The sequence below is a fragment of the Ciconia boyciana genome, chromosome 9 (assembly GCF_034638445.1).
Source record: "Ciconia boyciana chromosome 9, ASM3463844v1, whole genome shotgun sequence".
In the NCBI taxonomy this organism is placed as follows: domain Eukaryota; kingdom Metazoa; phylum Chordata; class Aves; order Ciconiiformes; family Ciconiidae; genus Ciconia; species Ciconia boyciana.
In genome coordinates this window covers 24051968-24074032 of record NC_132942.1, presented here as the reverse complement: position 1 = coordinate 24074032, position 22065 = coordinate 24051968, and the positions used below count along the sequence as shown (strand labels likewise).

Sequence of the window (22065 nt, the reverse complement as noted above, 5' to 3'; positions counted from 1 at the left end):
TTGAATTTGAGAATTTGAGGTTTATTTGGCAGTGAGGAAGCAGAGAAGCTTTGCAAGAGGTTATGGATTAGTTTTCTGGACAGTGTTGAGAAAAGCTTGAGAGTTGAGGTGCTCTGTCTGTGCAGAAGGATAATTCTTGAAGGAAGGAGCATGATATCAGACGACTACTTGTTTGTGTCTTGCATCTTAACATGCAAAATGTTACCAAAGGGTGTTAGTGTAGGAATGAATCTGTATGGGTTGCCTATTTATATGATGTACCGTGTGCGGTAATGACCCATATGCTCAACCCCTTTAGATCTGCCGCGATGTGGCAAACAGTGTTTATTTCCTGTCTTGGTGATCTCACCTGCATCCTGCCTGCTAATCTGTCACTGCTGGGGCTGTTCCAGCACTCCAGGGAGGAGGGAGTTCAATTCAGTAAAGATTCAAACAGCTGCTTTTTTGTTTTGTTTTGAGTGTGGTTGTTTTGGAATAGCTGTTTCTCCCTTCTCTGATTTCAGTGGCTAGAGGGTGGCATCTGACAGCATTTAGGCTTTATATCTTTGACTTTTTAGAAAAGTACTGTCTCATGAACCCCTGTGAAATGTCTGGGGTTTTTTTTTGTCCCCCCACCCCCCTCAAGAAAGGAGGGATTTCGGATTTGTCCGTAGTTTAAGGTGCTTAATTGTGGAAGCTTTCCAGTTTCCTGATTTTTAATTTACACTACTTTTAATATGAAGAGAAGTTATTTAAAGTAGAGAAATTCCAAGTACTCATTCCACGCTTTGTTCCTCCAAAATTCATGCACAGTGATTCATGTTAGTGGGAAGTTACAAGAAATGCTAATAGTAGAAGAATGTGGGATATAAGTGGACTGATTTTCTTTTCTGTAAAGCATGACCCATATAAGCCATGACTATGCAAGTTTATAAGGTTTGCATAGAGGCCTTGGTATAGCGTGAAGCATCTGAAGCCTCTGATGGGCTTCTCTTTGCTGATACAGCCTCACCGAATGATATAACTGAACCTTTGGGTGAATGTGTTTGATCCTCTCGATTTCTGTACTTTTAACCTTCTGCAAGCTGAAAAGACAGCTTTCCTGTCAGCCGTGAGATAATAATCTCTGCCTTGGTCCTTTCTTCTTGTAGAAGCTGGAACATTTGCTACAACGATGCCAAGGTGCTTGTGCCTTCCTCCAGGGAGCTATTCATAAAGTGGAACCTGGAAAATTACCAGAAAGAGCTGAGGTAAGCACGTCCCTCGCCTTCTGTCAGAGGTGGGCCTGAGACAGAAGAGAGCAGGAGGCTGGATAGCTGCAGAAAAGCCGTAGCTTTGAATTTGCAAGCTGTAGTAGCAGGGTATTCTGAGTGGTGTGTGTCACTGCAGAGCTGTCAGGACAGTGGAACTAGTAGAAGCTAATCCAAATTAAGTGGTAGAGGCTCTACTGGGTGTAGAAGTTGGTTCTCTGATCCCTCAGTGTCACCCAGGAGACCTCCTCTTCAGCTGTGCTTGTTGCTGATTGGTGCTTGCTCTAGCATTGGAATGCATTCTTAGCAGCTCCACAGCTCTGTAGCTGGTACTAGCTTTGGTGTCTCTAGTACTGAGCAGCTGCCTCAGGCTGTGCCACACCAGGTTGGCTTGAATGGCCTGGAATAAAGTTAGGTGACAACGCAGACAGTGTTTACCAGGCCAAGGCTGTCCTGTGATTCCAGCTTTGCTGCCTCCACAACAGAAGTTTGGAAGTGGGCAAGAAGAGGAGGGTACAAAAATGGAGCCTGTGTTGTTGCAAACATTATATTCCCCCACTCTTGAGAAGCTGCTGTACCCCTGACATGGTAGGAAGTTGCTGCTAGCTCTATGCTGAGGGTCCCAACAGTAAAGCAATGGAAGATACTGTAGTGGCCTCTCTGGGCCTTCCTGCATGCATGTGTATATCCACAAACACTTCATGTGCATCTTGTCCCACAGCTTGGAGCCATGCAGGTCCAGGCTCTAAGAACAGTAGGAGCTAGCTGTGAGTGGAAAATGAGGCTGGAAAGCTTATTCTTTCTATGCCCAGCAAATGGAATATGGACAATGATAGGAACTGGATTTCAATTTTAGCCTGGTGGAGAAAGTATCGACAGTGTATGGAGTGCTGTTTATCACTTTGGACTTGGCAGGCTTGAGAGAAACAGCTGTGGGAACCAACCTCCCTCTTTCCTAGGGTGGGCCAAGATGAGATGTGGTTTGTGTGTGTTTTGGGTTGGGTGCTGGTTTTTGCCTGTTCCCTCATTGCCTGTAGGTTGCAGTAACTGCTCATCTCACTCTTGCGATCCCTCCAGGAGGCAGCTGTGCTGCTAAAGAATTACAGGCAGTTGATGAAGAATGTTCTTGAAGATGAACGGCTGGTCAGGCTGCAGCTGGAGGGTGGAGCGCTCCTGGCCAGACTGCGGAAGGAGGAGTCTTGTGTCACCCTCACCCACGACTACAGGTGAGCCCCAAGGGTGGGAGAAGAGGAGATGGAGATGAGCAAAAAGGAGGCACTGGGAGTCTCTGTGAGATGACCCACCATTGGTGCAGGCTAGAGCAGCTTCGTGTAGCGAGGACTTTTGTTGAAAACAGCAAAGGTGAAAAGCATGATGAATTTTACTCTTATCCTGGCTGCTTCTTCCCCAGTCCAAAAACTTGTCTGGGTGGATTCACTTAGATGGTTAAAGTCCTTTTCCAAGCCAAATCAGACTTAATCTTCTGTAGGGGAGAGTGGGCTGGATATTTTGTGCACCTCAAACACAAGTCTTAATTGATGATGCCAGTGATGAATGTTTAGGTCCAAAGCATTATCGCTGTGTGATTTACCAAGGCACTCCTTATGCAAGGGGATTTCCGAGGCCCTTAACTGCGAGGAATGCTTTCTGGCTGAAGCAGGCTCTGATCTCCTCACACATTGGTACAGTTTGTACAAACAAATATTCACTGCCCATTTGCAGAATTGGTATGAGAAGTGGGGACTGAGAGAGGCCAGCTGTTTGAAATCCCCAGGGCATTGCACAACTCCTGTTTGTACTGTTAAAACACCTGAAGCCTATCAGCGTGTGAAGGCCTCTGTGCTATGTGCTGTGCAAACAGCAAGGTACAAAGACAGCCCTTGCACCCAGGAGCTTCCAGCCTGAGTGTGAGAGAAATGCTGGTGTGTGGGTACAGGTGGGGATGTAGCGGATGACAGGGTGGTGTGGAATGGCTCTGTGCATCTGCAGCCTTGCTCTGGTTAAACTCTCTTTTGCTGTCGCAAGCTAGGAGGTTTTAACGGAGGGAACAGAGAGAAGATAACAAAATAGCTTGCAGGGTATCTCACCCAAACACTGGGAAAAGAACAACATTTATCTTTGAAAATTTAGCAAGTGGATGACAGTACAAGTTGCTACCTGTCACTGGAGGTGGGGGTCGGCATTTTGGTGCTGAGTGAGAGGGGAGCATGGGGACAGGTGTAACCATTTCTTTTCCCTGCTTGCTGTGACTCCTGTCAGCAGCTCTGGCAGGCCCTGCAGGCACAATTTTCTTGCTGAACTGGTGAAGTACTCTTGATGCAATTTTGGGTAGAATTAGTACAGTATAGCCTTTTCATTCTGACATGATGTGAGAAACACAGATAATGTGGGTTGATGTGTTTTGGTTTTTGTCTTGTTTATTTTAAGCAACACAGAGCAACTTTAGAGTCTTAGGAGAATGGAGAGAATGTGCATGCTTTTTATGTTTTGGTTTGGTTTTAAGCTAAGCCTGTGTTCTTGTGCAGGGAAATGATCAACTTTGAAACCTGATCTGACAGAGCTGCTAAGGATAATTTACTGCTTTGATTACCTTAGAGAGGGCAGGGACAGGGGATATGCACATAATTCTTTGATTGCACAGTGTTTGAGAGCATGCTGAGACTGTGTAGCATGTTCTCCGTTTAATTCAGATTATATTTGTTGCCTGCCAGTATGAATGGAGAGTGTATGCTACGGGTCAAATATATGTGGCGCTCTCCAGCCTGAGGAGCTTAAATGAATATAGTGGGAGAATGTTAGTCCTCTTCTAGTTTGTGGAGCAGTTGCAGAAACTGAAATCCATATAGTATTTTGAGGAAATGCCTGCTTGTCATGTGACTTGGGATAGAGGACTAAAGAAGTCCACTCTTCCCTGTTCCAGAATCCTTTTAAATGGGGAAAAACCTCTATCATTTGGCCAGAGAACTCTGTATAAGGCACTGTTGGTTTTCGATCCTCCATGGCTCTGCACTTGCTCCTTCTCTCCAAACTGGTGTGCAGATAGTAAAGGTTCTGAGCTCTGCTAACCCTGTAAAGGCTCCTATGGTTATGATTTTCAAAGGCTTCTTTAACAGATAGGATCAAAGCAGGGTAGGGACAAAATATTGTAGTTGGCCTACTAAGCTCACGTGGAGTGGCTATGGATGTATGTGGGTCCAATATTAGATTTTTTTGACTGGTGACATGTGAAAATGGAACAGGACTGGTTGTGTCTGTGCACTCAGCAGGGCCTGTTGTACTGCTTTTCTGAACTTCAGATTGTAAAATCTTGATCAATGCTTAACAGTCTTTAATTCCACACCTGTTCCCCCAATACTCGAAATCAAATTATTTACAAAGGAAGTCAAATGGCTTTACCCTTCTGAGCCACCTTTTGGCTCTTGTGTTAATCCCATGTTCTGTTGTTTTAGTTTTTTCTTGTGGTGTAAAAGCCTGATCAAGCAGAGAGTCATGACTGCCAAGACTTCTTAGTGAGAAGTTGAGGCCAGCTGTGAACAGGTAACTGTCAAAAATGTGTAAGAATTGCATATAAATAGAAGAAAAAAATTTAAGAGCAGTTTTCTGGACTCTTAGGTCCACTTAATTAAAATATGCCAATCAAAAGTGCAGAACTAAAGGTAAAAAGCCATGATTTTTCTTAAGAGGCATAAAGAAGACAAGCCCAGCTGCACTGTCACCTTGGGATTAAATAAGCAAGAGATTGACTTGCTTTTTTTGCAGGGGATAGTTTTGCCAGCTCTCACAGCTGACTTTCTTGCTAGTTTGTGGCTTCACGTGGCAAAAAATACTAGGAGGTGGTAAGAATAGAGATGGACAAACCCATCTGAAAATGCTTGACTGCAGGTTAGAGATAGTATGCTAAAATAGGCAAGGAAGCAGACTTGTGCTCTGTGCAGTCAGATGTTATCTGCCAAATACCTTTCGGGAGCACACAGCAAACAAGACTTGCTTTAGTCTTTCTTTAGTAATGAAACTCTTCCCTTGGTTGGTTTTGGCATGTTTCCCTGCTCTGCCCTCCTGGAGAGCTGAGATGCCCTTTGGAGTGTTTCATGACACAGAGCAGTGGGATCTCATTGCCACTAAGGTCTGACCCAGACTTTGAGAGGATTTGCTAAGCCAGTGACACAGCTCCTTTCCTGCAGGAATTGAACTCATCCCATCAGAGATGTGGTCATGCAGGAGATGCATTGTGGTACTTCCATTTGTTTCTCTAACAGATGCTTTAAGAGCCTTCGGGAGTCCCTCCTGGATGGTCCCATCCTGAGATGCTGTAGCACCACAGCAGTGGCTTTGACTGGTAACTCTACTCACTCTCTCTTCCCAATGTGAGCTGATCAAGAGTCCCCATACTCATTTCTCCACCAAGTACCACTGTAAAAGATAGCCTTGCCTATCCAGCCGATTACCCACAAAGGGAAAGAAAGACTTCTCCAGGCAGTCTTTCTGGATCTCAGCCTTTTCCCGGCTTAGAAAGGAGGAGCTCTGTTACCAGAATACGAATCCTGCAGGCAGCCGATCACAGGGAGTTGGGTAAGGGGATGCAGTGTGCTCAGCTGGTCCCACACCGCTCCCCCACCTCCAGGAAGACCAGGCAGAATTTGGCCTAGAGTTGGCGTGGGTGTGGTACTGACGAGCTAGTATCTTTGTGGTACCTCTTTAAGTGCTGTAATGATAGCTTCAGCACAGGCTGGCCATCCAAAGGTGCAAGTGGACCACTGAAGCTGGCATTGCTACTTATTCATTGCTGGTGGAGCTGGCTGGCTTTAAAGCCAGCACATTTCCCTTCACACCATCTGCTGTGCTGAAGGCTCAGTGCTTCTCTAGGTCTGTTAGCTGAAAGCTTCCAGGTTTTGCTGTCCCAGTCTTTCTGGGGATTGAAATGCAGAGCTATTAGCCTAGCTGAAGTTCCTGTCGGTAAGTGTGGACAAATGCCATAGAGACATCCATCACTTTAACATTACTAATACTTTCCTTTTTTGCACTTTTGGACAGGAAATCTTTAATAAACATGGTCTTTTTAATAAGTTACATAGAGTTGGTTGGCATCTGTATCTTTGGCTTCTGGATATCTAGTGTATTGATCAACCAGCCTGTGGCTTGCAGGCAACTCACTAAGCCAGTCGTGGAAGGTGAACTAATGCATTGCTTATTTTGTGGTGGATTTCAAAGACTTCTCTGACACATCTATCATAAGCCTGGAGAAGCTGCCAGGAGCCAGGCAGCAGCAGCGAGGGCTCTTACTAAAGTGAGGCAGTTGCGCGGCGCTGGGCAGCAAGACAGGGAGACTTAACCCGGTCTTTAGCCTTACATTTTCCACTGGTGTTCTCATTATTGCTGCTCTTGCAGCATAGCCAAGAGCTGGGAACACTTGCCTAGACAAGGTGTCGAGTGATGCCTTTTGTCCTCTAGATATGCTATGAGTCAGAAGTGGAGTAAAGATTTATAAACATTTTATATTAATATAAAGATGCCTTGTACTAGTTGAATCAGAATACACCTGGCGCATGCCTGGCTCTACCAGCGAACCTGCGTTCTCAGGGTGGCACAGGAGTGGGATTGCATCATGTTCTGCATGTTGGCAGGCAAGATAGCCACAAGACTAGTTGTGAGAGCTGAAAGAAAGAGAAAAACCTCAGATGGTGAAGGAATGACCAGGTTGGGTGCTGGGCTCTGTGCAACATGGAACCAGAAAAAGCATAATCTCTTCCCCCAAGCACCTCATCTGAAAATAATTTGTGCTTGCAAGCTGTGAATAAGCAGCTTATAAATAGATGGAGGAGTGAATTCTCCTTTTGTTTGCAGAAGGCAGTATAGTTAGTCTCTGTACTTTGAGGGTGGAGTGGCTAGAGCCAAGAGCTCATTTTGTGAGCTGGCTATTTTTAGTGTGGTTTGGTGATCTGGTTGGAAGCCCTGGGTGGGGACCTGAGCTGAGCAGAGGTAATGGGCAGTGCAGAGCAGACTTCCTGAGCAGCAGCTGCCAGGTTCCTGATGCTGGACCTGACTCAATTACAGCAACAACAGCCTTTGCAGCTCTTGAGCCTGGCTTCCACATGCAGTATTGAGGCACTAGGTCAGCTTGAAGCTGTGGCCAGTTAATGTAGGGGTCTCTGCTGCTAATGAAGCACAAGGTTATAGCTCTGTGGTGCTGTAGGAGCTTATGTTTGTGGATCTTTAGCAAGACTCCTGTTGGAGCATCCCAGGAGCTGCTTCTAAGGCAGGCACATGCCACTCTGCAAAGTGGTGTACGAGCTTCTTTTGGCAGGAGTAAACTTGGATAATGTACAAGCTCTCAGGGGCTCCAGGAGGGCCTGCCAAGGGACTGCACAAGCACCATCTGGACCTCTGTGTCTGGGGTCTAGGCAGAGAGACTAAGCTGGTTTTCCAAAACATGGGACAAGTTGGGGGCAAGGGTAGAGGGGAGACAGGTGTCTGGTGTGTAAGTCCCCGTCTGGGGAGACTGGGATGGCTGGCATTCTTGGCTTGGAAGATAAAAGGTGTGTGCCTGCAAGCTGACAGCTGCTGCCATATGCTGGTGGTCATGGCCAGGCAACCTACATTGGGAAATCCTTCCTGGAGGTGGTGGTGTCTTCTGCATCCCCTTTCTGCTTGAGAGATGTGTGTTGTTTTTGTCTGTGCTTTGGCCAGTTTGATGGTCACTACACTGTGCGTTTGTCTGTGCTTCAAAAGACAGCAATGCTTGTGTCCCTTTCATTGATGTCATTTTCCTGGTGTGCTTAACTAGTGCTTGCTCATCTTCCTGCCTCTGTGGGAGCTTTGGGAACCTATCATGCTACTGCTTTTCCTAGTTGCACGCTCCTGACTTGGTCTGCGAGATGCATCTTTCAGTGATAGGTGTCCTCTGCATATTTCTCCTGTGGACCTAATGCTAAAACCTTCACCTCTTAGTTAGGACAAGCTCTCAGTATACCTTGAAATGAGATTAAAAACTGTGCTTAAATCTTGGCCTCAAAGACTGGCAGCTTTCTACTGAGAGATGCCTCTATGCTGTTGCTGGTGACACAGAAGATGCTGACGAACACTAAACCTTTGGCCTTTAGCAGTGCATGGGTTGCAGTGCTCTTCCATGGTCTTATTTGTTTGTCAGGTGGAGGGAGGAGCACACGGCGACATTTCTATCCAAACACATACTGTGCTGCTTGGTATTCATTTTTGTTACAGTCTAACCTGTTCCCTCTGTTTGCGTGGTGGTTTTAACCTGGTAGAAAGCACTTACACTTGCATTAAACAAACCTCGTTGCTCTGCATGTAAAGGAGCGTGGAGCCGTTGTCGTTCTGAGCGTATGAAGTGCTGTGTGAAGCCAGTTGTGGCATTTGCAGAGAGGTGAAAGATTGCAGAGCTCTGTCTAGGTAAGTTTTCATTGTTCTTTCAGGCTTTTCATGAGATGGTCCCACTCAGCTCCCTTTCTGCTGTTTATTTTCTACTGTCTTATGTCTTAAATCTTCCTGGATTCAGTGGGAATTTACCCAGAAGACTCTGGTTTTGCTTGTTCTTGTTTGCAATGTTTTTCATGCCAACAGGGCATTAGGTAATTAATGACACACTGTGTGTTTTATCGGTTTAAAAATATTACGGAAAAAATTGCAAAAAGTTTCCAGTATAGGATGTTAGCTGAACCGGCTGAAGTTCCTGGCTCAGCCCAGACCTTCCCACAAGCACCATTTTTTATATGGCTGAGTTGGGGTAGATGTTTCTGTTGCTGGGGTAGTTAATAGCACAGCCACTGCTATCATATGTATCATAAACACTGGGAATGTGCAAAAGGAGGATGTATTAGGGAAATGGGTATTTGGCTTTAAATGACAGTGGGTATATATTTGAGCAGGGCCTCTTGAAACCTTGGTGGTCCTAACTCCAACACTAGTGCAGTTGACCTAGATAACAAGTATAAACCTAAATAGGTTAATGTACATGGGACGAGGTTGGGAGGTAGGAGCTTTTTACAGCTGGTAGAAAACCACAGCTTGATGCTTGGTGTTCCCAGAACAATGTTTCCACATCCTATCTCGGGCTCCACTGCAGAGTGAGCTTTCCCTGTAAGTAGGTTACTTTTTGGTTTGGGATTTCTTATAATTTTTTTTTTCTAGTCAGTTTTATGGATCTTACTGGGATTTAAAATCAGCTGGAGTCTGAACACAGTTTTATTGTAACTGAATGCAAGCCAGGCTGGGCAAAAAAATCAAAGGTCACAGCTTGGGACCACACTTGGACACTTGTTTAACTGTATGAATCAATCCCCTTGCTTTTAAAGGGACTTCAAAGTATATTTCTGCTAAAAACATGTTTAAATGAACCAGAAGAGAATTCTCTTGGATTATTAATTGAATGGGTTGCTCCCAGTGCGTGTGCTTGTCAGGTAACCTAGTGAGGAGGGATTCAGTCAGGTCTGTGGCTTCCGCTAGATGCACTGTTCCCATCATGAATGGCAGGAATCCCACAGGCAGCCCCAAACTCGGTGTTTGACCTCTGTGCCTTTCTAAGGACACTTCAGGGTTCTAAAAACTACCCAGTTCCTCAAATACTTTTACTAGGTAATTAAAACCACCATGGCTATTTGTGTGCTGCAGAAAATAATTACAGTTTATTTAGCAATAGCTGCATTAGCTTCACCATGGCCAGTTTGAATTTTAACCTCAGCTGCATGTGAAGTTTTCAGCTTGAAGGGCAGGAGTGTGCATTTGAGGTTGACCTCCTTTTATGGGATCGTTACAAATATGGCAGCCGGGTAGGTTGCTACCAAAATGCATTAATGACCAAGAAAGGTTCTAATGCATTTCTCTTCCTGCAAAACAGCCCTGAGGCACACAGGACTTCCCTGCAGAGCTGGAAGGATTTCTTCTGAAGCATTGCTCAGGATGTGTAAATGATTTGTAGCCAAGGTATCAGCACAGATGATCTGGGCGATGTCCTTGGACCAAGCCATCCTTTAAATCTCTTAGTTGCCAGATCCTATTCCTTTTCTGCCAAAACCTGTAGAGACATCCACAAGGGAAGTTCAGCACCAGGAGTGGAAGACTAGATGAGGCTAACGTTCTACCATCTGGCTATGTTTCTTCTAAATTACAGAATTATCATAGATATCTGATTTTCCAGGGCAAGTTAGCTGGAATATACTTGCCTAAAACCCATCAAATACACTAGCAAAAGGCAGTGTGTCTGGTGTTCCTTCCATACATTAATTTCTGCCATTTTAAAATTGACCCAGGTTAGTCAGAGGATGAGCTCTGGTTTTAGCCTTCACTTTAGCTGTTCTTGCTGTTGGCTAGAGCAGTTTTTCAAGGGGCAGGCAGTAAGTTGCAGAATAGTAATGGTTCTGCTGCTTCTCTCCCCGCACTCTTCTATTTGCATCTCGCTGGCCTTGGCAGGCATGCCTTGTGCAGCACCTGCTTTTGCAGGCTTGCTGGATGCCTCTTCCGTGGCCATCTATTTTTGAAAATAAATCAGGTATTTTGCTTTGAAAACTAAAGTGTAACTCTCCAAGGCTAGCTTTTTTTGAAGGATGGATTCAGACAGAAATGGTCTTTCTAAATTATAGGTTTAAAATTACCCTGCCGTTATACAACTGCTTGGCACTTCTCCAGAAAACTGAAGATGTTTGGAACCTTTTCCACTGAAACGATAATTGCCTGATGAAAACAGGATCTGGGGAAACATAAACTGACATCAAGCTACTCCTTTTTGCTATAAATTATATTGACTCTGCACTATTGCAAAATTACTTTGGATGATTTGACCATGGAAGAATGTAGTGAAAGACTCTTATTGCCACACTCTCATGTGTAGGGAAATTGCAATGCATCTAAACAAATCTAAGCTTAGACAAGACTTTCCACTGACTTCAAACAACTCTCTGCTTTTCTTCCTCAGAGTTGCTTGGGCCTCTATTAAAATATCTTTAAGGTGCTTAACAACCAGGTGTTTCCCTTTATGTGGCAGGGTGGAAGTCACTTCTTCAACCAAATTTTCAATATTTGGTTTGTTTACTCCAAGCTGCCTTGAAAGCAGTGAAGGACAGGAATGAAAAACTCCGAAGTCTGACTGAAATGGTTGTTTATGCAAGGTATAATTTTCCCATGACACTCCCTGTTGCAGGATATGGTTGAGTTTACTAGTATACTAGAAATTATTTGGGAAGAAGTTAAGATGTGTATCAGCAAATGGATGGACGTGCATAGATGTGTAAACAAATGTACAGAGATTTGGGAGAACACACTTCATGCCCAGTGGATACTTTCTGTGAGCACTGGAAGTGCCAAAGTGAATCAAAAAAACAAACTTTCCCATGGACTGCGAGTGATTACTTTGTTTGGCTCAGTTTGCCTACCTACTTTATACTACAGGGAGGAAAGGGTTATGCTTTCCTCTGTGTAAGAGTAAAAGATGGATGTTAGTCGGAGAGCCTGTCAGGCTGGTAAAAGTGAACTGTCAAGAGCTGACAACATATGAATGGAGTTACCTTGGAGATGCAATGGAAGACCAACAACTAGATGTTGAGGTTTTAATGAATGCCTGCCAAGTGAGGCAGAACGTGTGAAAACAGCATGGCTGGACCTTGAAACAAAGGACTGAGGTGCTGGGATGCTGGAGGAACTTGGCTGAGGAAGAGGAGGAGGGATGTTGCAAGGCCACACCTGAAGTCCCTCTGGGGCTCAGAGCCCAGAGGAGCCATTTGGAAATTTATTTTTTTTTTTCTCCTGAGTGGCTTGCGTGCAGTTATTCAGCAAACCACTGGGAGGGCCAAGAGAAGGGGTAGCCTTAGGGTGTTGGGTCATGCCCTGATAAGTATATCAATAGCCTGCTGCAAGCATTCACAGAAAACAATGACTTAAATGACAAGAGTAAGGGATCTTAGATAATGATATATGCTCTAAACAGCCCAACTTAAAATGAAAACAAGAGCTAATTTCCAGCCCTCTTACCTGAAATGAATTCTCTGTCCAATCCCTGCTTATCGTATAAACTCCCAAATGCATCCTAGACTGACTCTAGGTAAGTTTGAGATGCCTGTGGATCAGTAACACAAAGGTTTACCATGTATGCATTCAGTAACAGGATGTCACTTTTAGTACCATCGAATCAACTGAGATAGAGGGAAGGTGACTGAGTATCTGTAGACGTGTAGCTGCCGCATTATTTGCTGGGACATGGATCGCATCCAGTGGTGCAGAGGGCTGAGTGGTTGCTTCTAAACTGGGGGCTCTAGCTTGGTTATTCCCTACCACTTTCTGCAAATGCAATGAAGGCTTGGTCTTATTGAGATCTTCAGAGTCTGGCTCTTTATTTTTCTAGTATTGCCAATAATCTGGGGTAATTTATTCTGTGGAAGGAACATGTGTGTGGGGCCACAAGAGCACTGTTTGGGGTGGATTTTTTTCAGTTCTTCAGCTCAGCAGCAAGCAGTTCACCCAAGCCCCTTCTCTTCTCCTGAAGTGGGCTCCTCGGGCCTTGGTGGGTGGGCCAGCAGGAATATTTTATTACTGCATTTTTGAACCTTACTTTCTCTGGAACAGTTTGCTGGTCATAAGGCCAATACTGGTCTCAAGTGTGCTCCAAGAGACTGATCTTGTCCATGATGGCATGGTGAATTCACGTCTTTACATGGTGAGCTTGTGATAGGCCTATTTCTGTTTATTAAAAAATTCTTAAAACATGTTTGTTTTGTAATCGCTTCCTATCCCTCTACCTTAAGGGTGATTTTTCCCATAGTTGCAGTGTTGTCTTCAGGAGAGCCTATCTTTTGTGACTTTGGGAAATGTGCTGTCTGCCATGTGGGAATTTCAGTATTTAGAGCCTTGCAGCCCAGGTTGTGACTGACTCCTGTCAAGGAAAACTACTCAAATTTGAGACAACTGGAGTCCTGTTCCCTCCATCAGGTGTGGAAAGGAGTGGAGTGGGACTCCCTGTCTCCCTTTCCCTGTATCACATCACACTCTGTGCTAGGTAAGCCAACGCAAGAGTTGGAACTCGTTTCAAGTTGCTACGCCATAAGATTACTATCCTGCGATATCTTGTTAAGTGTTGAAACCACGCATGCTTGCTTTATCATGGGCTTGGGTGGACATAAGGACTCCCATTACAGAAAGGTCTATCAGGTCAATCTAGCTTGTTGATGAGTGCCATCAAAGAAGTAGCATCAACACCAAAGTGATTTCCATGGAAGCTCAGAGAAAGGTTGGAAAAATATTTTGCCTCGTGAGAGGATAATTGGAAATGTTTGCATATAACAGCCTGTAACATCTAAAGTTATAGCTGCTTGCTTGTCTGTGCCGGTGGGAGGAACAGCATTTGCTGTATCGGTGTGCTTTCCTGAGTGGATGAGAGCATTCATGCCAGCAGGGACTTCAGACCAGTGAGGGGTGAGACTGAAGGGTGTCTGCCTGTCTGGCCATCAGTATGCTGGAGCCTTCTTCAGTAACTAGGACCTGACAGATATGCTCTGCTGCACAAAACCCAACAGCATTAATGTTGTTGCCAAATATAACTTCCAGTGATCTTCTGAACTGTTTCTCATTAGCTGTCCTAGCAGTGTCACTGCTGCTGACGGGAACTGGCCTTCACAACCTGCTCAGTAAACATGCTTTCCAGAGCTCAGCTTGGACAGTGGTTATGGCTCTGCTGTTGCAAGCCTCCTGGGTTGGATCTGGGTCTGTCCCTGGGAAAGGATTATAAAACAGAAGGCTCATATCATCACTGTTTGTTTATGGTGGTTTTGGGAAACGCAGGAGCAGCGTTACAGCTTGGATCTTTCCATTGAAGCTTGCAGATTCTCTGTAGAGAACCTGTTTCCCCTGCACTGCAGTAGCACTGATCTTAGTCCAGAAACAATTTGGGGTTTTTTGGCTGCACTTTGGAGAAATTCATTCAGTCTAATGGCATTTTGAAGAGGAAAAACAAAAGTATCTAAGAGCCTGAGGTTTGAGAAGTTGGCTGTTGCACACTGGGTGGAATACTGAATGGAAAAATACTGTAGATTTCTGCTATGCAGAGCTAGTTGTCCAGACATATTGTACTACCTCATGTCAATAAGTGCTATCTAAAAACTACAGGATAGTTGCCACTAAATGCTCGTATTCAGTTGCATTTCATAGGTTCAAGATGCCCATAGCCTAAGACAGAAATAAATGTGAATGCTGAATTGCTTCTACAAATTTCCATTAGCAAAGCTTTCAGAGTTTTAGCTACCTATTTCACAAATGCTTTGGATAACTTTAATAATATGATAAAAAAAGCCATGCTCTCATAAGCCAGAAGGTTGTAAGACAATTGCAAAATGAAAGCTGGTTTAGGGTGAGTACAGGAGATGCTCAGGCAGCTGAACGTGCCAGTGTAGAGCACAGCTGAAGAAGGCTGTAGTATTTTTGTTGAAGGTGTCTGAGTCCATACTTGTAAAAGGAGGGGAAATCTAGAAGCAGAAGAAATATGAGAAGTTCAGGGACACAAAGAAAGAATAAGCTTGAATGCTATTCTGGATCCTGGCTGTGATTTGGTCAGACCTGTGCTGGAGAGGTGCTGCACACATCTGAAAGGAACCTGCTAATATTCATCATTGTGCCAGGATTAAATGGTGTGCTCAGTCCCTGGCTCCAGCATCCAAGGGCACTGGGCTCCAGCCTGAACCCCCCTCATCCCTGCCTGTCCAAGGAGGAGGTTGACTTCTGCCAGCCTGGCCACAGCAGAGGGAGTGCTGCCTGGTGTTGCCTGTTGGGCTTTGGTCAGCATAGCTGCCTGTGGAAGATGGGGAGCTCTGTCTTTGAATCTTTCCAGCACAACATTGTAAAATTCAGTTTTTCTTGGTGCTGGGGTGCTGTACACTTTGCATATTTGTTTGGTTGGTGGAAATTCCTGAAAGCGAGTGGGGCATCAAGTGCTTTATATTGTTGTTGTTGTTTAGGAGAGATTTGCTTCCTAGTGATTGCTTATTTACTTATTTAAATTAAATTCAAATGGTGGTTTTAGATACTGAGACTGCCTGAGCCTGTGTTTTGTGAAAGCCCTGTGAAAGCTTTGTGAAAGTCTGATGCGGTAATCTGCGTTTATGAAAAGCTGAGTATCCTATCTGAAAGTGTGACAAGTACACTAAGTTTTGCAAGGAACCTGGCTAGGAGGAGATGCTCTTGTCCTTCCTGCCAGGTTGTCTGCATTGGGATCAGAGAGCAGTAAATCACGGGAACGTGCAGGGAGCAGCATTATTCTCCTTCTGTTCTCCATATGGAGATGTCCATTACGGGTCCCACGAGGAGGACGAATGAAGCGCTGCTGTTAGCCAGGTCATGTTTGCATGAAGTGCTGGGGGAAGGAGCTAATGCAAAACCCCTGACCAGACTTGTGTCCCCTTCCAGAGATGCACTTGGTGCTGCCAGCGTGCTTTATAATCGAGTTGATGAGGGCGTTCACCGACTGGTGATGCTGTCGAACAAACGCATCCAGGAACTGGAGCTGGTGATGGAGTTCGAGAAAGTGGAAGAATGTTTTAAGGAGGTAAGGCCTGTTTGTCAGTTGCAGTGACTGCCTGCTGCCACCCTCTGACTGTACATCCTACAGCAGGTACTGGGCCTGTTGATCTCTCACATGAAGGTGTAGAATGATGCCTGTAGACCCTTAAAAAGAACACCTGAACAACTGAACATTAGAATTTGGGATACGTTTTCAGATGTGCTGAGAACCAAGCCACTGTTTGCCTGGTGTCTCTTGATGTCAATTAAAAGTCTCTTGGCTGCTCTCTAGGTGTGGATCAGTCAAACCCCATAAACATCTGTGATGTTTTTCCATAATTAAAGACCACAGTGTAGTAGCTTGTTGGCTGGCAGTACACTTGGAGGTGGGGCATCTTTTCACATTGGTCAGCAAAAGTACCCTCCCAGCAAGACTGTTGAGGAGCCATTCTTCATGTTCCACCTTGAGAAGCAGCAGAGTGATGGCAACAAGCTGATGATGAGTCCACGTGTCCCCTCTGGGCTGTAGATCCTTCAGGGTTTGCTTATATCCTGCTGCTGAATGAGCCACACATAGCATACCCCATGCTAGCTGCCCATCCCTGCTGTGCACTCTGTTTAGATTCCTGTGCAGTGCTCAGGTCCCTGCTATCTGATAAGCCCCAGGCACGCTTCTCTTGCCTCTGTCTGCAGCCCTATATACAGTCTCCAGGTAGGGGAACAACCTCTTGTCCTTAGCCCAAGAGCCACACTCAACACCCCCATCCCCCTGCACTTCTGTGGGAGCTTAAAATTCCCCTTCATGTGGTGCTCATTGAAACTCTTTACAGCCATGGGATAACTGAAGCAAACAGGCACTGGTTTTCAGAAAGACCTTTGAAACTTGTAGCTGTGTAGATAGAGAACCTTAAAAAGTCATAAAGTAGCTCAGGCTGTCTGAGCATCCTACAGGATCTGATCAGTTCTCTCAGTGTTGCAGGTCCCAGATGTGCTCCTTAAGCCTGAAGTCTACTTCGAGATTATGGAGTCGCTTAGTCTCCTTTGCTGTAGCTCGTCAACAATGAGAAGGTTTTTTTATATCACTTATTACCCTGTGTGTGTGAAAGGTTGTGTGGTGTTTGGAGCTCACCTTAGGAACCTGCATCCTTAAAGATCAGTACTAGGACCAGTTTCACCATTGCTTTTCTAGGATTCTGGGCTCTTCTCCTCTGGAGAGAACTGAATTTGCAGAGGAGGCTTTAGCCTACCTGTTGTTTTCACAGACCAAGGTAGATCCAAGAGTTTTAATGACTTCCCATTTGGAGGTAGACACTTAGGCGCTGTGCACTATGTGTTCAGGATGAGGTGTGATGCAGGAACCTAGTAAAGACTCCTTATACACACAGGTTGTTAATACTGTACAGAAATGAAAAAAGGCACAAAGGCACACTCTGCAACCTGCCCCTCCTTTAAGCTGAACTTTTTTTTGATTGAATTGAGCAAAACTGACTGCTCCCAGCTTACTTTGCTTGCAGATCACTAATGATGGCAGCATTGCTGGCAGCAGCTGCTCCTGCTTTTAAGGCTGCCTAGGAGCTCTAAGCAGCAGCAGTGTGCCTCTTTGCAGTATGGGTCACAACAGGGGAACCCACCCCCATCTCCTCCTCTTGCCGGTTGGCTTGGTCCATGGGCACAGACCCTGTCTTGGTCCAGAAGATGAGGAGTTTGTCTGTGGGGTTGAGTTGGGATATGGATTGAGAGGATACAGCAAAACAGGATGCATGGGCATTAGGAAACATTTAGTCTGTCCCTTCCCCCAGGTGCAACTATGTCTGAAGCATTGCAGACAAGTTTACTAGCCTGTTTTTAAAACCCACTGTTGATGGAGATGCTGTGTTATCCTGCCTGGCCTCCTGTGTCTGCTGTGCTTTTAGGACACTCTTGTTAGTTCTCTGCTCGTGTTTGAGGATATAGGCTTATAACTGTGGCAGTGGCTGGGCTTTGTTGAGGAACCTGCAGTTATGCACAGCTTTGTGGCGAGCTGCCTTTAGAAAATCAGTAACTGAGAGTCCCAGAGAACTGTGAAACATTTACAGATGGGGAGAATCCATGAGTACATTCACACTGATGTAGTTCATGTCCTGCCAGTCAGAAAAGGAAAGTGGTGTAGATTTCCATCTGGCAGCAGGGAGATTTTATCCCACTCGGGGGTAACAATAATAGGAATATCAGGCCAGCCTGCAGGTTGCAGGGCTTGCATTAGACCATGGCTCACCCGAAACAGAGCTCAAGCAGCTACTTGCCCTGTTTATGCCTAAGGCTGGTGAGCAATAGCAGAGCTTTGCAATTACTTGGTAACCTGAAGTGGAAGAACTCCTAGCAGGAGGCTCAGGCTGAAATGCCAGGATGGGGGGGAGAAGTGTACATGCACATTCTTTCCACTAATGAAGTGACCAGTGTTACGAGAGCAATTCCTTGCTCTTTCCACATAAAGGCCTACCTTGGTGAGTAGCACAGAGTGGCTAATAGTGGAGCTTTTCCCCTTTCTCCTAGGTCAGCAGTTGGATCGAGAATGTTGGCAGAAAACGGCTAAAGGAAACGACCAACCTGGATGATTCTTTGGAGATGCTGCTTCAAGCACAAAAGCAGTTCAGGGAGTTTGATCTTATTGCCAGTGTAAGTGTTATCTGATTGGAAAAACACATTCTCTGGAGTCTGAGCTGGCAGCGTATGTGCCTTGCATGTGCTCAGCCAAACCCATGACACTAAGATGGCATTGGTAGAGGGTTCATCACCATGGTGTGTGTCATTCCTTTACAGTACTTGGCTTCCCTGCTCTCCTCATGTAGACAAAGCCACCAGCTCAGCCCCTCAGTAGATGGTATTTGCCAGTCTTGAGGAAAATAACTACTGTGATGGAAGATGGATTTTTTTTTTGTTAATCCCTTGATAGGCTTGTAAGACTGTCTTTCTTTTTTTTTTTTTGATCCTAATTGATCTGTGAGCTTACTGTGTAGGCCTTTACAAGCTGCTGTGTGGCTCATGTAAATCATAACAGAGGTCAGGACTCTCCAGATTCTGCTGTAAACAAGTACACCCCTGCCCATGTGATTTGAACCTTAAAAACCAGTCTAATTAGTCCTAGCTGTTAATGACCTTGAAGACTATTTACTGTCCATGTCAGATCTCTATCCTCATATGCAATTGCATTTTGCTTTCAGGAATATTGCAGAAGGGGGCAGGAAGCACTAAAGAAGATGGATCGATGGGAAGACTTTTCCTCTGTGGATGTACATTCTTACAGGGTAAAGCTGCAGATCTACAAAGATCAACTGGAAGAGTTCTGCACTCAACTGGATGAAAACAGGCATCGAATCTGTGAGACAGTAAGGCTGTATGAATTCTTTGACAAGGTAAGACAAGGCATCTGCTGCATGGAGGAGGGTGTAAAAAGTCTGCTCGGACTCAGTCCAGAGCTTGGTTGTTTATGAAGGATGTGAAACGTAGTGTGTGCACCAACAAGGAGCTGGATCTATGACCTGCAAAAGTCCCTTCACGCTCATGTGTCTGCAGTAATTTTTTTCAAGTCAGTATGTGGAAGAAGGGGTGGGTTCAAGAAAATGTCCGCATCTGTTAAGAATAGAGGTCTTCTGCTGTCCGAGCTGTAGCTTGTAGGCGCCTCTCGTGGCCGCAGTGGACAGAAGAATCATGGCAGTGCTGGCACAGATACCAAGGGCCAAAATATTGGCTGCTTGTGTCCAGTCTTGGCCACCAGGCCAAGGGTAGACTGCTTGCATTTTATTCGCATGGTATCCTTACACACTGGTAAATTCAGCCTGTTGATGCATCAGGAGTAGCACTTTGCTATTCAGAGCTATATATAGCCCAGCCCCTCTCTTGTGGAGGCCTGTGTGAGGAAATGGAGCACCAGAACAGGGTGCTGGGCAGTATGGCTGAGGGACCCAAGGGGCCCAGACATCTGGGAAGCAGGAGGAGAGGATGCGTGTCACGACTGTGCTGAGTGCCTGGCCTTCTCACCTGTTGGGTTTAATGCAAATGCACTCATTCAGCAGACCTGCAGTTGGATTTGGTGTCCTTTAATTTCTAAAGTTGCAGATGAATAAACAGTAGGATTTTCTAAGTGCATTTTAAAATACGGGTTTGGCAAGCACAGAAGGCCGGAGAGCCTATGCTCCATTTATTCCACACTTGTACAAACATTGGATATTGAAATTCTCAAATTCCAGAAAGAATAGACACTAGAAGTTAAGCTGTACCAGATGTAGGTGCCACTTAGTTGCTGTTTCTGAGCTGCCTTGGCAGCCAGAAGTGCTCGGGGAGGGGGGAGGAAATTCAGCTAAACATGAAAACGTCGAGAAGCATCCTGTGCGAGGGAGGAAAGTGGAGAAGGCAGCCGAGAACAGTGCTGTGAGGATTGAGTGAGTTTGGTGGTGCTCTACAGGTCCACTCTAGCTCACCTATGCAGTTTGCTGTGCAGGTTGGGGACCTTCTTGCTGTGGGAATGTGTACATTTTTTTTTTTTCCTCTCTGCCCCCAGTGAAGAGAAAAGTGCCTTCTGTGCCATAGGAGAAAGGCAAGAACCTGTGCTCTGCTCACTCATTGAGCACAGATATTCAGGGGCTGCTCTGGTCCCTGAACACCCGTTGCCATCATGGGGGATCCTCGTAATGGTGGTTGTTGTCATATTTCTTCTGATAAACTGAGGCACATAAAGGTGCCAAATCTTGCTCAGCAACTTGGCAAGTCTGTGGCCAAGCCAAACACTGGTCCTGTATGAACCTACTCAGCTAAAGTTGGAGATCTCTGGAGCACAGATGTGGTCTGTGGCACATGATGGCTTCTCCATTCAGGCATGGAAACTACATTGCAGTAGTAGCTCTTGGGCTGCCAGAGTACTCAGACATGACTCAGTAGTAATGGGTGTTCTTCCACAGCTTCAAAGCCTTTCAAAGCCCAGGCCTAGGGGCACAAATGTTACACAGACCCCAACAGTGGTCCATTTCTTTTCTTAGGGCATCATAGCACTGCTCATCCACATTGTTTTTGGTGGATGACAACTGGGGGATGCAGTCCTTAGTGGCAGCAGCAGCATCCCTCTTGGTTGTGCCTTTCATGCTGCACAGCCCCAGTGAAAACTGAATGACAGTGGCACAGTGTGTTTGCGCCCTGCTTTGGTGTGAAGGAGAGGTATCTCACTTAGTGAGGGAGGAGGATTTTGATCTTGCTGGTTTCAGTAGAACTATAAACAATGCTAGTGGTGTAAATACAACACGTGTGTATTGTGAAACGGTGGAAAATTGGAGGTGTTGGGTTGACGGTTGGGCTAGATGATCTTAGAGGTCTTTTCCAACCTTAGTGACTCTATGACAACCAAAACCAGGCGTGTGGAGGGGATTCATGCTGCACAGCAATTTCTGCACTCATCCTACAGCTGCAGGATGTAAGTTCTTTCAGTGCCGGTTATTTTGATCTTGATCTCCAGAATGCTTTCTGCCTTCCCAAAGCAAAGTCAGTGGTGTGGTCTGGGTTGGGGGGAAAGCAGATTTTATGTAAACTGATTTCACTGTCTTCTGATGCTAAGCTGCTTTGACCTTAACTGCAGTGATTGTGTCAGTGCCTGCCTAACCCCCTTCTCTCTTCCCTAATATTTGACGGGATATCAACAGCAGGAGTCTAAACTAAGCAATGTCCTTGACTTTCCTTCTTGTAAAGAGCCTGCAGCATGCCAGACCCCAGGATTTGGGGAAGGAGCCTGAGGATGCGTGAGCAATGTATGCTATGGTAATGAGCTGGCAAGCTCAAATCTCTCCAAACATCTCAGCATGTGCCAAGGGAGTGGAGCACCCACCACAGGGATCATGGTATTCATCCCTCATGTACCTTGCTGCCTACTAGGAATGGTAGGCCCCGTTCTGCTGGCCTTTCTTCTGCATGTGGTGGACAAGTGTGTTGTAGGGCGCTGACTGTGGCTGCTGGACGGGCCATGGGACAGGACAGCATGACCCTATATGGTCCATCAAGATGCTGTACTGTGTTTTTTCACTGCTTTGCAGTTCCTGATGATCTGTCAGAGCTCCCTGCGATGAGGCAGGCTGAGCTGGGCCAGACCGCATGGAGCTTGCACATGGGCTGGCAGGGTTCCCTCCCCAAAGCCACAACCAGTGCCAAGCTGGATGTTTCCATTTGTCCCCGCTTCCTTTGTGGCAGGAGCTCTCTGTGCCTGACGGGCTGGATGATGGCTGGGCTGAGGCAGGAGGAGCGGTGAAGGAAGCTGCCTTCCCCATATCTGACTGCAGGCAGAGGATTGTTTTTCAGTACCACAGACTCAGTACGGGTATACTCGGGG

At 45.7% G+C, this 22065-nt stretch overlaps 1 protein-coding gene across 4 annotated transcripts in view; it reads left to right on the top strand.

Annotated features, from left to right (window-relative positions):
* The window catches only part of PLEKHG4 (pleckstrin homology and RhoGEF domain containing G4), an 89718-nt gene that overhangs the window by 44289 nt on the left and 23364 nt on the right, over positions 1–22065 (top strand). For all 4 annotated transcript variants that reach the window (XM_072872500.1, XM_072872499.1, XM_072872498.1 and 1 more), the window contains 5 exons: positions 1131–1229; positions 2307–2455; positions 15627–15765; positions 18252–18374; positions 18920–19111. In XM_072872500.1, coding sequence (XP_072728601.1) covers positions 1131–1229; positions 2307–2455; positions 15627–15765; positions 18252–18374; positions 18920–19111 — 702 coding nt within the window. The remainder of the gene's footprint in view (positions 1–1130; positions 1230–2306; positions 2456–15626; positions 15766–18251; positions 18375–18919; positions 19112–22065) is intronic.